The 13,224-nt window shown below is 45.9% G+C and overlaps 1 protein-coding gene across 2 annotated transcripts in view; it reads left to right on the top strand.

Annotated features, from left to right (window-relative positions):
- Window positions 1–13,224, top strand: part of MAML2 (mastermind like transcriptional coactivator 2) — a 341,641-nt gene that overhangs the window by 222,177 nt on the left and 106,240 nt on the right. For both annotated transcript variants that reach the window (XM_031460615.2, XM_064492836.1), the window contains exon 2: window positions 9,776–11,287. In XM_031460615.2, the coding sequence (XP_031316475.2) occupies window positions 9,776–11,287 (1,512 nt within the window). The remainder of the gene's footprint in view (window positions 1–9,775; window positions 11,288–13,224) is intronic.

Genomic DNA, 13,224 nt, shown 5'->3' with positions numbered 1-13,224 from the left:
CCACCAGGTCCTCACAACCACGCTGAGACACCCACAGCCTCACAGAATGCATACTTGGTGCCAAATAAAAACCTGTTGAATGAGTGAGTAAACAAATGCCATTGTACTGATGAGGAAAAGCCCGTTTTGCTGTCTTCATTTTGCCTTTGTCTAGCACACGCGCGGCTCATGATGGTCAGGATGTCAGCGGGAAGCGTCCCACGGGTTTAGGCTCAATTCTGCCTCTTCTACTGAAAAAGGGCCACCGGGGACGGCGCGCTGCTCCGAGCCAAGACACTACTGGTCCTTCGCTCCCATGGCTCCTGGTCCCCCTGAAGCCCCATCTTTCAGTGAGCGGTTCAAGTTCAGGGAATAGGCGGAGAGCAGCATTCACATCCCAGGTTTACTGGAAGGTGAATTTCATGCTCCTTCAAGATCCCGCAGCTTCCTGTTCACTTCAATAAAACAGGATGTCTAAAATGTCATATGATATCACTTACGTGTAGAATCCAAAAAATGACACAAGTGAACTTATTTACAAAACAGAAAGAGGCTCACAGACAGAGAGAACAAACTTACGGTTACCAAAGGGGAAAGGTGGGGAGGGATAGATTAGGAGTTTGGAATTAGCAGCTATATATACATTTCTGTGTAAAAAATACTGTATATAAAATAGATAACCAACGAGGACCTACTGTATAGCATGGGGAACAATATTCAGTATCTTATAATAGCCTATAGTGGAAAAGAATCTCAAAAAGAACACACACACACACACACATCTGAATCACTTTGCTGTACACCTGAAACTAACACAACATTGTAAATCAACTACATTTCAATTTAAAAAAAAACAGAGGAGAACAGGATGTCTACCTCTCTGAGGCAGTGTTGCACTGGTTCTCTTCCTGTTCCCTTCAGTGGGTGTTTTGTGAGTTGATGATAAACTTGGAACATTCTCCAAGGGGAAGGAGAGCAAGCTGCAATGACATGCCCTCCCTCCGCCTTGTAACGATGAGTGTGTTTCTGAGGCAAATTCCAGCTCTTCTAGTCACTCTTCTGCAAGTCAGCCCTGACGAGAGGCAGGAGGCAGGAGGGCATTAAAGAACTTCTGAATGTGGGACATTTGGGCATCTCGTGTCTTTAGAAGGACAGTGTGTTGACTTGTCTTCTCTACAAAGACCCTGAATTTGCAGTGCTCTTGCTTCTATATAAAACTTTGTTTTTGGTTTCATCTTAAAAAAATAGCTATTTTGTTGACTTAAGTAGTCACATTTCTTAGAGTCCAGGCCTTATGGAACAAAGTTATGGCACACATTTTCCAGATAGGTAGATCTAAGATGCCTTCTCTAATACCTTCCTCCCTGCTCCCTCTCAAAAAAATCACACTTTCTCCTGAAGGATTAAAAGTAGAAGTTACTGAAAATCATACAGGAAATATGCTCAACTTCCTTTCAGCTGCAGTGGTTTTGTTCACACAGGGCATTGAGTCAAGTTGGCACTTAGAATTGCAGCCGGCTTTGGAATCCCTTCGGGGGCTCCGTACCACCTGGAGTCCATCCCAAAGCTTCACACACCCCTCCCTTTTCAGTTCTGGTTTGTGTGGATGTCAGGGTGCTTCCAGTCCTCAGGGCTTCACAATGCCTCTGACTTCAGGGTTCAGAAGAAAGTGATCACTCGAGCAAAACTCTAGTGGAAACACTAAATTGCTGATGAGTTGGGTATGAAAATATTTGCCACAGCCTCCTTCTTACCATTGTTTTACTGCTCAGTAGTTAGAAGGGGTCCAGCTTCCCAAGTACTGAGATCATCCAACCAACTACTATTTGAACACCTGTATTAGCCCAGCATCGTGGTTGGCACTGAAAGGAGCCAACCAAGTATAAGACATAGAGAGCCCACGCTCAGAGAGCTTAAGATCTAGTTGGGCAAATCCAATTCCTATATGGACGTGATACAATACCTCGCAATACAGGGAAGCAACACGGAGCAGCTCAGAACTCTGCGAGGGCCAGCTAAGAAGTGGGAGCTATTTGATGTCTTCAGCCAAAGCCTTCACCTAGTTTATCTGGGGGCAGGAGAGCCGGGGAAGAATCACTCTTACCTCCAAGTACTGTGATGAGCTGGGATTTAGTGTTCCAGGATCCCAAAGATTTTTACTTCAAGGATCAAGTCAAGAGTCGTAAGTTATTGGGGTTGGGGGGGTCCTCTTTCTCCTCTGACCTGTCCTCCATCCTGTCTCTAATCAGCCATGAGTGAAATGGACTGAGGAAAGTTTATAGACGATGCAACCAAGGTATTCCCTTGGTATCCAGACAGTAGTGAATTTGGTTCTTGTGTTTATTTCTTGTTGAGAAAGACAGCAGTCTACTTGAGAAAAAAAAAAAAAAAAGACCTATGGACTGAATTGTTACCTTTGTGTGGCACATTCCCTGTTTCCAGGGCAGCACAGGAGACAAAGAATGCATTTATTTTGCAGAAAGAGAGAGGGGGCAGGGAAAGAAAGGGAAACTAGAGGATTGTGCAATAATGGCGTTCTTAAATCCCTCTGGGAAGTTTATGTTTCGAGTCCTTTGGAAGAGTCGAGCACAGCTGTTTAAGGAGCGTTTACCCGGGGACTCCAGCCCGGACTCCACTGTGTTGTTGGATCTCCCTCGTCCGTATGCTTCTCGGCACCTCCACCCGCAGTCCTTGGGGCGGGCAGGCCGCTGGGTCCGCACCCTGCCCTGAGCAGGCCTCCGCCTTCCCCCAGTAAAGACCGCAGACCTCAAATAGCATCGAGGTGTTCAAATAGAAGGATCAGGACAAGGGCGAGGTTGAAGAGGGACAGTCCGCTGGATCTCAGCGAAGGAGAGCACAGTGGGCCCTGTGTGGTGTGCACCAGACTCGGCTTGCTGTGCTGAAGTCCTTCCCCCAAAGAAGTCCTTTCCTCGGACGGCTAGTAAGATGATGATATTCTACGCATCACCTCAGAAATTAAACATAATGATTTGGGGGTGCAGGTTTATCGTACAAAACCAAAAGTGCTTCTGAGTCCGTCAGGGTGATGGAAAAAGTGTAAATATTGACCTGTAGCACTCACGTGAAGCCTTTCCATGCTGCCACTGGCTTCATCATCTGTATATTTTCTCTCAGGCCAGGGATGATTTGGTAGGGGATGGTTCAGTCCTCTCCATGTGTGCAGTAAATTTTTTGTTTTAGTTTTGTATATATATATATATATATATATGTTTTATTAAAGTATAGTCACCTTACAATGTGTTTATTTCTGGTGCACAGCGCAATGCCCCAGTCATACATGAACATACATATATTCCTTTTCATATTCTTTTTCACCGTAAGTTACTGCAAGATATTGAATATAGTTCCCTGTGCTGTACAGTGTAAGCCTAGGATTATCGCAGTAAATCTTTTTGACTGCCCCAGTGACCCTCTGTCTCTTCCCTTTCCTGTACTGGAGCCTCCGAGGTGATGTCCTGAGCTTTCACCACCAACCGCCAGCCGGTGATGTCAGCGTCCTCTCCCGCCACCCACTCCCACGAGTCCCCAGTGCCCCCCTGTGCATGCCCCGTGCTGCCATACGTCTTCATTCTGTCACCCTTTTGTCCTGGCTCTCTGGGTCCGCTGTGTTGAGAACAGTGTCAGCAGGTGGCAAATTGAAAACCGAAAGGAGCTCGGTGCGGTTGGTGATTAAGGAGGAGGACTTTGGAAGGAGACCCGGGTTGGCATCCTGCCCCCATAGCATTCCCTGTGTAATCTTCATGTCAGGAGCTGCCGTTTCTTCACTGACCAAACGCGGGTCAGAGCACATGTTCAGAGAGCTGGGAGAAGATTAAATGAGACTCCGTACAGCTCTTGTGTTAAGAGCATCTGTCTTAAAACATAGTGGTTCTGAGGTGAGAGCCTCTGGGAGGCCTTAGGCACCCTTGCTTTTGTTTTTTTTTAATTCTTATTTTTTATTAAGGCATGGTTGATGTACAGTGTTAATTCCAGGTGTAGAGCAAAGTGATTCAGTTATACATATACATACTTTTTTTAGATTCTTTCCCATTACAGCTCATTATGAGAAATTGAATATAATTCCCTGTGCTATACAGTAGGTCCTTGTTGTTTATCTATTTTACATATCATAATACATACCTATTAATCCCAATCTCCCAATTTATCCCTTCCTCCACCCTTTACCCTTTAGTAACCATAGGTTTGTTTTCTATGTCTGTGAGTCTATTTCTGGCTTGTAACTAAAATTTGTATCTTTTTTTTTGGATTCCACATATAAGTGATATCATATGATATTTGTCTTTCTCTTTCTGACTTACTTCACTTAATATGATAATCTCTAGATCTATCCAAGTTGCTGCAAATGGCATTATTTCATTCTTTTTTATGGCTGAGTAGTATTCCATTGTGTATATATACCACATCTTCTTTATCCAGTCATGTGTCAATAGACATTTAGATTGTTTCCATGTCCTGGCTACTGTAAACAGTGCTGTTGTGAACACTGGGGCACTCTTGCTTTTTTTTTCATCTTAAATTAAATTCAAACATTTTCATGGGCCCCTAAGATCACCGTGGGCCCTGGGCCCTGGGCCTCCCAGGCCTAACAGGTCAGTCAGCCCTGGCTGAGAGATTGGTTTTGGAGATCCTTTCCTCTAGCCTTTCAATGTTATTAACTGCTTTCTGGAAGCAATCTGGCCCCTCTGGCCTTCAGGACATCCACCGCCCTGATACTTCTACCTTTCCCTCTCCTGCCCTCCCCAGCCACCCAGAAGGTCTGCACTGAACTCCCACCCTCCCTAGGCCAGCCACCATGCTTCTCAGTTGTAACCCACGTCTTCATGCCTCTGACTGAGGTTCATTCCCTTAGGACTCTTCTTGTCTTGGTAAGGTGGCACTGACTTTTTCTAATAAACCATACGTCTCACTGAAGTATTCATGTGATAACTATCTGTGTTCCTTCTCTACTCCTAATTTGCGTTTTGCCAGAGAACTTTTAGAGACTCTGTACTATAATTCAAAGCCATCCATCTGATGGAGAAATTTTAGTCCAGCAAAGAGAATCCTTCAAAGCAAAGGCTGAACTTTGAGAATCATTTAGACTGTGCCATGTTGTAGCTTGGTGCCTACTACGTTTGTGCATTCATTGAGCCTTGGTGATGTAAGTTTGATTAGAAGTGTCTACAAGGCAGGACCCAGGTCATCGCCAGAATTTTCTTGGTAAAGTGTCATGCCTCGTGAAGTCCTAATGGAATCTCTTTTGTCCTCGGGGGTGTCTTCCACGTGTCACTCAGGCTGACTTCGGTCTCCCATCTTCAGCATCCCTCCGGCTAGGCTTGGGGGTGACCTTAGACCATGATACCTGTGCCTAAAAAACAATTCTCTCTCCCTCAGTGACTGTTATTTTCTGGCTTCCGGCAGGAAGGAGTTCTCAGAGATAATCCTATTTATAAAAGAGGGAACTACAGTCCATAGAAGAGAAGTAACTTCCTAAAATACCAAAGCAGGTTAATACCAGAGTCAGGACTAGATCGGGGCCTCCTTAAAACCGGTGTGTGGGCACCATCAACCCCTGACAGGGCCTGGGATGCCATTTACTGTACAGCACAGGCCCTGCAGGGGGAAGGCTTGGTTTGATTCCTGGCTTTATTGTTTAGTATTCGTGTGATCTTGAAGACTTAATCTCTAAACCTTTTTCTCATCTGTAAAAGGGAGGGGAGAGGGTAGAAATACTATCAACCTTATGGAGTTGTGGTGGTAAGGATTCTTAGAGTAGTTTTGGTAGAATTCAATGAGGTTGTCCACACAGAGAGCTTAGCGCAATGCCTAGTGTGCAAACCCTCAATAAATAACTCTGTTGCTATTATTATTATTATTATTATGACTATGCTACTGCTGCTCCAGCCATGGCTAATTCTCTTACTGCCGCTCCGATCCTGGTGGCTTAGAGAACATGCGCGTGCTGCTTCCCAGAGTATGTGCTGAACTGCCAGGGAGTGGCCTGAGCGAAGGAGAATCTGGCAGAACAGGTTTTTTTTGTTTTTTGGGTTTTTCTCCCAGAGCAGTGGAAAATAAATCAAAGACAATAACACAAACCTGGAGAAAAGAATGTTTTCATTTGTTCGCTCTTTGCTAGTTTTGAAAAAATCTTCCAATGTAGCTGATGCTGAAATAAATCAGCGTGGCCACTCTTCAGGCGACACGGCTGACCGACCGTCTTTGGTCTATGCTCTGGCTGACCTCACGAGGACGGACGATAGCTACTTTCAGTTGGTGACAGTGATCTGTGAGGATGCTGGCCTACCTCAGTGAATAGACAGGATTAGGAGTCAGTGAAGTGTGGAGAGGCAGCAAAGACAGTGGGGAGAAAAGCTTCCCACCCAGGTCCAAAGTATACCCGACCTCGTGCTGCAAATTGCTTATCACCAAATGTTAAATCTCATGAGTCTTAGTTAGGGCTCTTGGTAGAAAGTAACAGAAGTCCAACTCCTATTAGCTTAAGCAAAAAGGAGACTTTATTATGAAGATTCTACAGTATATGAAGGGAAATAAAGAGAGAAGCAGAGCTGACCTAGGATCGAAAGCAGGCCCTCAAATGCTATCAAAACTTGTGTCTTTCCTCTCTGCAACATTCTCTCTCTTTCTACAGACTTACTTCCTCTGTGGCTTCTGGTTGGCTTAATGGAACAACACCTCACATGTTTTGTAAATGACTGTGCAGCCACCCAAAAGAGTCTAGTCTCACTTTCTCCAGTTCCAGAATTCTCATGGAAGGAATGATTGGTCCAGCTTGGGTCAGGTTCCTTTTTTCTGATTACCAATTAGCGATGGTAAAAGGTAAAAACTGGTCATACCAACATGGTCCATCCACCGTAACTACACACACTTGCAAAGGGGCAAAACCACAGGTAAGGGATTGCAGAAACAGGTATGGATGGACCGCTTGACAAGAAACACTGTTCACATTCAGCCCCACACTGCGTCCTGGCCATTCCCAGTTTCCTCATCATGTGACCAGAGATCCAGGCTGTCTCTGTGCTCAGTGCCCCCTCCCTCTTCATGCTGGGCGGACCCTAGCCCTAAACAAGCTGACTCCGACGTCACATAGTGGAAATGATACAGGCTTTAGAACTACGTGACCTTGAGTTAAAGCCCAGGCCCACCACTTACTAGCTGTATGACACTGGCCACGTTACTTAGCCTCCCTGAGCCTTGGGTTCTTTATCTATAAAATAACACATTTCTAAAGGGGTTGTTGTAAGACTAAGGAAAATAAAGTGACCATATTTTAAATATTTGGCATTTAATAGGTTCTCAATTACATCAATTTCATTTTCTAATTAGGTTACCTAAAAATCTTGAGGAGGGTGGGGGAGTGATGGTAAGAGAAAAGAGAGGACAAGAGAAGTGACAGGATTTTATATCTGGGAAGTGTCCTTCTGCCTCCGGTGATTTACAGTTATCCTGAGCAGACATTAAATAATTTAAGTGGGTCAGCTGCACTGGGAAAGCCACACTTTGATAGATACAGCCTCTCACTTTAGAGGCCAAGCAACGAGGATCTCAAGATCAGTGGTGAAGAGTTAAGCCCTTGTCAGTCACATCTTTTGCAAATATTTTCTCTCATTCCATAGGTTGTCTTTTTGTTTTGCTTATAGTTTCCTTTGCTGTGCAAAAGCTTATAAGTTTAAGTAGGTCCCATTTGTTTATTTTTGCTTCTATTTCTATTGCCTGGGTAGACTGCTCTAGGAGAACACTGCTAAGCTTTATGTCACAGAATGTTTTGCCTATGTTTTCTTCTAGGAGGTTTATAGTGTCTTGTCTTACGTTTGAGTCTTTAAGGCATTTTGAGTTTATGTTTGTGTATGGTGTGAGGGAGTGTTCTAACTTCACTGATTTACACGCGGCTGTCCAGTTTTCCCAACACTGTTTGCTAAAGACACCGTCTTTGCTCCATTATATGTTCTTGCCTCCCTTGTCGAAGATGAATTGACCGTAGGTCTGTGGGTTTATTTATGGGCTGTCTATTCTAAAGATCAGTGGATGAAAGTTTTCTGTTTCTTACTAACTTACTGGTGTGACTGTATGGTCCTTAAGGCTTTCTCTATAATGTCTAATGTTAATAGAACAGTCTAATCACTGAGCCAACCAATGAAGTGCTTTAATATTTTGCTGTTCCTGTTGCTGTTCACAGAGGCACTCCTCTTTGAGAATGTAGTAAGTCATATTTTTTTTACAGTTTATACAACTTGAGTTTATAAATTTGTTGAGTTCTTACTTCAATAAGCCCTGTGTTGAACTTTCATATCTCATTTCTTTCTATGAATTAAGTGCTGTTGTCCCCATTTTCCAGATAAGGAAATTGAGGCTCAGATAAGTAAAGTGCCAGCATCACTTAACACTCAGAGACAGAATTGGAATTTGAGCTGAGCTTAGCTGGCTCCAGAGCCTAAATTTTTTTTAATTTTTTTTTTTATTGAAGTATAGTCAGTTTACAATGTTGTGTCAGTTTCTGGTGAACAGCATAATGTTTCAGTCATACATATACATACATATATTCCTTTTCATATTCTTCTTCATTATAGGTTACTACAAGATACTGAAATAGTTCCCTGTGCTGTACAGAAGAAACTTGTTTATCTGTTTTATATATAGTGGTTAGGATCTGCACATCTCAAACTCCCAATTTATCCCTTCCAACCTGCTTTCCTCTCTGGTAACCACAAGTTTGTTTTCTGTGTCTGTGAGTCTGTTTCTGTTTTGTAAATAAGTTCATTTGTCTCTTTTCTTTCTTTTTTTAGATTCCACATATATGTGATATCATATGGTATTTTTCTTTCTCTTTGTGGCTTTCTTCACTTAGAATGACAGTCTCCAGGTCCATCCATTTTGCTGCAAATGGAATTATTTTCATTTTTGTGGCTGAGTTGTATTCCATTGTATAAATATACCACGGCTTCTTTATCCAGTCATCCATTGATGGACATGTAGGTTGCGCCCATGTTTTGGCTGTTGGAAACAGTGCAGAGCCTGAATTCTTAACCACCTTGTGATACTGCCTTTCTACACCTTGATTTTGGTTAAGAGATTTAGAGACAGGTCATGTAAAAAATGAATATCCTGGAAAATCTCTGCTTAGAGTGTCAACGATAATCTCACAGTGGCTTCTGTGCACCCACCCCATGTTGCTACACAGGCTTGACTGCAGAGTCACAGAATCATAGGAAGAAAAATAAGTAAACAACAGAGAAGCTATCTCCTTGGACATATAAACTATTCCAATTACTTACATAGAGGAGAATAGCGCTGAAGGGGTTGGATCTGTGAGAAAAGAAACTGGAAAGTGCCTCAGCCTTAGACTCTTCAGTGTTTCCCATCTTTGTCAACACTGTGCTCATTCCAGTGGCCGGTGGCCGTAAGGGTTGTGTGTGCATGCGTGTGGGACAGTCTGGTCTGCTCCAGAAAACACCACCACTTTGGTGATTGATCGTAGGTATTATCGGTAACTCCTGATAACGTATGATGGAGTCTTCATCCATTGACCAAAGTACCAATCGTGGGAACCACTATGACCTCTCACCCTTAATGGACCTGCCCCTCCAGAAACACTTTGTTCTGTTTGTGTTACTGTAAGTTTCATTATATTCCAGACAATGCTTCATTTGTACCTTTTTCGTTTTGAATTCATCCTGTGTGTAAATGGAAGAAACATTCTAATATCTTGCCTCTTTTGACCAAACGTATATCTGGGTTAAGAGCTCACGTTTTGCTTTTTGCTTTCCCCTCTGTCTTTCAGCTCCAGGGTTCCTTGAAAAGAAAACAGGTCGTCAGCCTGTCTCCTGCCAACAGCAAGAGGCCCAATGGCTTTGTCGACAGCTCCTTCCTTGATATCAAAAGAATCCGTGTCGGGGAAAACCTCGCTGCAGGACAAGGAGGCCTTCAAGTAAATAATGGACAAAGTCAGATGATGGCAGGGACCTTGCCCATGAGCCAAGCCCCGCTGAGGAAGCCTGCCACGCTGCCACCACACGCACCCTCTCCTGGAAACGGTCTGTTCAGCATGGCCTTGAAGGAGGTGAAGAAGGAACCGGGGGAGACGCTCTCTTGCAGTAAGCACATGGACGGCCAGATGGCCCAGGAGAATATGTTTTCTAACAACAGGTACGGGGACGATTCTGGAGAGCAGCTGATGGACCCTGAGCTGCAGGAGCTGTTCAATGAGCTGACCAACATCTCCGTGCCTCCCATGAGTGACCTGGAGCTGGAGAACATGATCAATGCCACCATTAAGCAGGACGACCCATTTAACCTGGACCTGGGTCAGCAGAGCCAGAGGAGCACGCCCAGGCCGTCCTTGTCCGTGGAGAAGGCAGTGATCAAAAGCGAATACTCGCCTGGCCTGACCCAGGGCCCCTCGGGCTCTCCTCAGTTGAGGCCCTCATCGGCGGGTCCCGCGTTCTCCATGGCCGCCTCGGCCCTCTCCACCTCCTCCCCCATCCCCTCGGTCCCTCAGAGCCAGGCTCAGCCGCAGACAGCCGCAGGGGCCAGCCGGGCCTTGCCGAGCTGGCAGGAGGTGTCCCACGCCCAACAGCTCAAACAGATTGCCGCCAATCGGCAGCAGCATGTCCGGATGCAGCAGCAGCAGCAGCAGCAGCAGCAGCAGCAGCAGTCGAGCAACTGGCCGGCCCTGTCCTCGTCCGCCGGGCCGTCCCCGGGTCCCTTCGGGCAGGAGAAAATCCCCAGCCCTTCTTTCGGCCAGCAGCCATTCAGCCCGCAGAGCTCCCCGCTGCCGGGGGTAGCGGGCGGCGGCGGCCAGCCCAAGGTCATGGCTAACTACATGTACAAGGCCAGCGCGTCGGCCCAGGGAGGGCCGCTGGACGTGCTCCTGCAGCCCAAGCCTCAGGATCTCAGTCGGAGCTTCATGAGCAGCCCGCACACGGCGCTGGAGCCCCGGCATGGCAACACCAAGCCGCTGTTTCATTTTAACTCAGATCAAGCCAGCCAGCCGATGCCTTCGGTTTTGCCTTCCCAGAGCAAGCCTTCCCTCCTGCATTACACCCAGCCGCAGCCGCAGCCGCCGCCGAGCTCCATCCCGGCTCAGCCGCAGCCGCAGCCGCAGCCGCAGCCGCCGAGCTCCATCCCGGCTCAGCCGCCGCCGCCGCCGCCGCCGCCGCAGCCCGCCCAGCCTCTCCCGAGCCAGCCTTTGCTGAGGTCCCCCTTGCCGCTTCAGCAAAAGATCCTGCTTCAGAAAATGCAGAATCAGCCCCTCGCAGGGCTGGGGTATCAAGTCTCCCAACAACACCGCCAGGTAAGTGCCGGGCTCCTGCACACACAGCACCCGCAGACCACGTAGCTTGGTCGTGATGCTGTGGTTACTGTTCGTTTGTGTCAGGACAGAATCAGGACCACAAAGACAGCGGTGGTCCTGACGGGTTCCCCTGGAGACCTCAGGACGCCTGGTTCACCTGAGGCATCCGAAGGCAAGGGCTGGTATTTCCTGGTAGAGCGTAACTGTCCTCAGGATCCGGAGTGATCAAAGGCTCTTGCTTATGGCGGATGTGGCCTTCTAATCCACGCCTCTAGTGACATGTGGGGTTGTCGACGATATTCTGATATGCCCAGGCCCAGTGTTGACTCATTCAGTCAACAAACCAGGCATTAGGTCGGCATGCATGTTTTGAGTACTTACCGCCTGCATGATGTTGTGACTATGCTGAGCATTGAAATAAGGCCAGACATGGTATTAAGAGTATTTAATGACTAGTCTCTACCCACACCAACCAACCGAAATGTCGGAGTGCCCAACCCATCATAATAGATCCTGCTGTGACTCCATGCTGGTGCATGAGGGTTGCCTGTCCACCTTGAATAAGACGTGTTCTCTGTCTGCGAGTACAGTCTGGAGGGGGAGACAGGCTTTCAAAACTATCATTCTGATGCTGAGTGGAAAGGATAATGATACGGAGTACCAAGGCTGGGTGTGTACCGAGCAAGGGGAAATGAGGGAAGGCTTCTGGAGAAAGTAATGCCTGAATTAAGTGTTAAAGGGTGAAACCATCATGACTACAAACAGAAAAACAAAATCTGTGGTTACCATATATCCTGTGGTTAACAGAAAGCAGAGGTTTTATTCTGCCCGAAACAGTAATTGTAGGAAGAGATAGTTCTCTGTCTCCAGAGCACATACTAGTGAAATAAGCACTGATCCCCAGGGAACTTGAAAAGAAAAATTCTTCCTGGAATAAGTGAAGAAAGGAAGCAAGGAAGGAAGGAAGGAAAGGAGGGGAGGAAGGAGGGAGGGAGGTTGAATATTGCTTTGTGAATGTAATCTGATGGGTCTGTGTTAGGGTCCAAGGGCAAAGATGGTATGTTACATGTCAAACCAATACGTCAGGGCAGTGCGGCAGCACAGAGCCTCATTGCAGTCACATCCCTAGAGTCGTTTTCATGGCTACTGCCCAGAAAAGAGCACATAAGCACCACACACTGTGGCCAAGCGAACCTTTGCCCTAGACGGATGCCAGGAGAAAGCTAGACTCACCAGGATTCAAGAGCTGTGCACCAGGTAAAACTGGCGGCTCTTATCCACTTAAGAAGTGTGTGTGTGTGTGTGTGTTTGTTTGTTTTAAATCATAAATTACGAAGAATGGGCTTGGAGTAGAGTCATTGTATGTGTTCTACAAAGTTCCGTTTTTAACATAAGTCAGGATCATTTAAACACAAACAGGATTGTGGAACTGCTTTCTGATGTTACATGTAGCCATGTTGATGTGGCTAAATCCTGACACTCATTAGCTGTGTGACCGCAAGCAAATCAGTGAGCCTCTCCAGGCCTCGGTCTCCTCACCTGTAGATGAGGGTGATAATATATACCCTAGGATTTTTTTGAGAATGAAATGATATATTTCTCAGATCAGAATCTAGCATAAAGTTGGCTGTTATTGTGATTATCATGGGAAGAGCCATATATGGTACCAGGAAATTTTTTTAGCAGGCGTTACTTTTATGTAGGAGACCTATTGGAATAAGTCTCAAATTTTAACAGTATTAGAGGAATAAAAGAAAAGGATCCTTAATTCTGTCCAGCAGTGTGGTGAGTGGGTAGTGATTTACCTTTCTTGGGCCCAGACTTCTGCCCATAAATGTGGAAATAATAAATAATGAGATACTAATAAGTTAGCATTTGTTGACTGTTTACTCTCAAACTGGCATGACTTCTGTCTCCCTTACGTGCGGTATCTCAAT

This window comes from Camelus dromedarius, chromosome 12 (assembly GCF_036321535.1).
Source record: "Camelus dromedarius isolate mCamDro1 chromosome 12, mCamDro1.pat, whole genome shotgun sequence".
Lineage (NCBI taxonomy): Eukaryota > Metazoa > Chordata > Mammalia > Artiodactyla > Camelidae > Camelus > Camelus dromedarius.
Note: the sequence above shows the minus strand (reverse complement) of the source record. Positions and strands in the feature narration are given on the sequence as shown.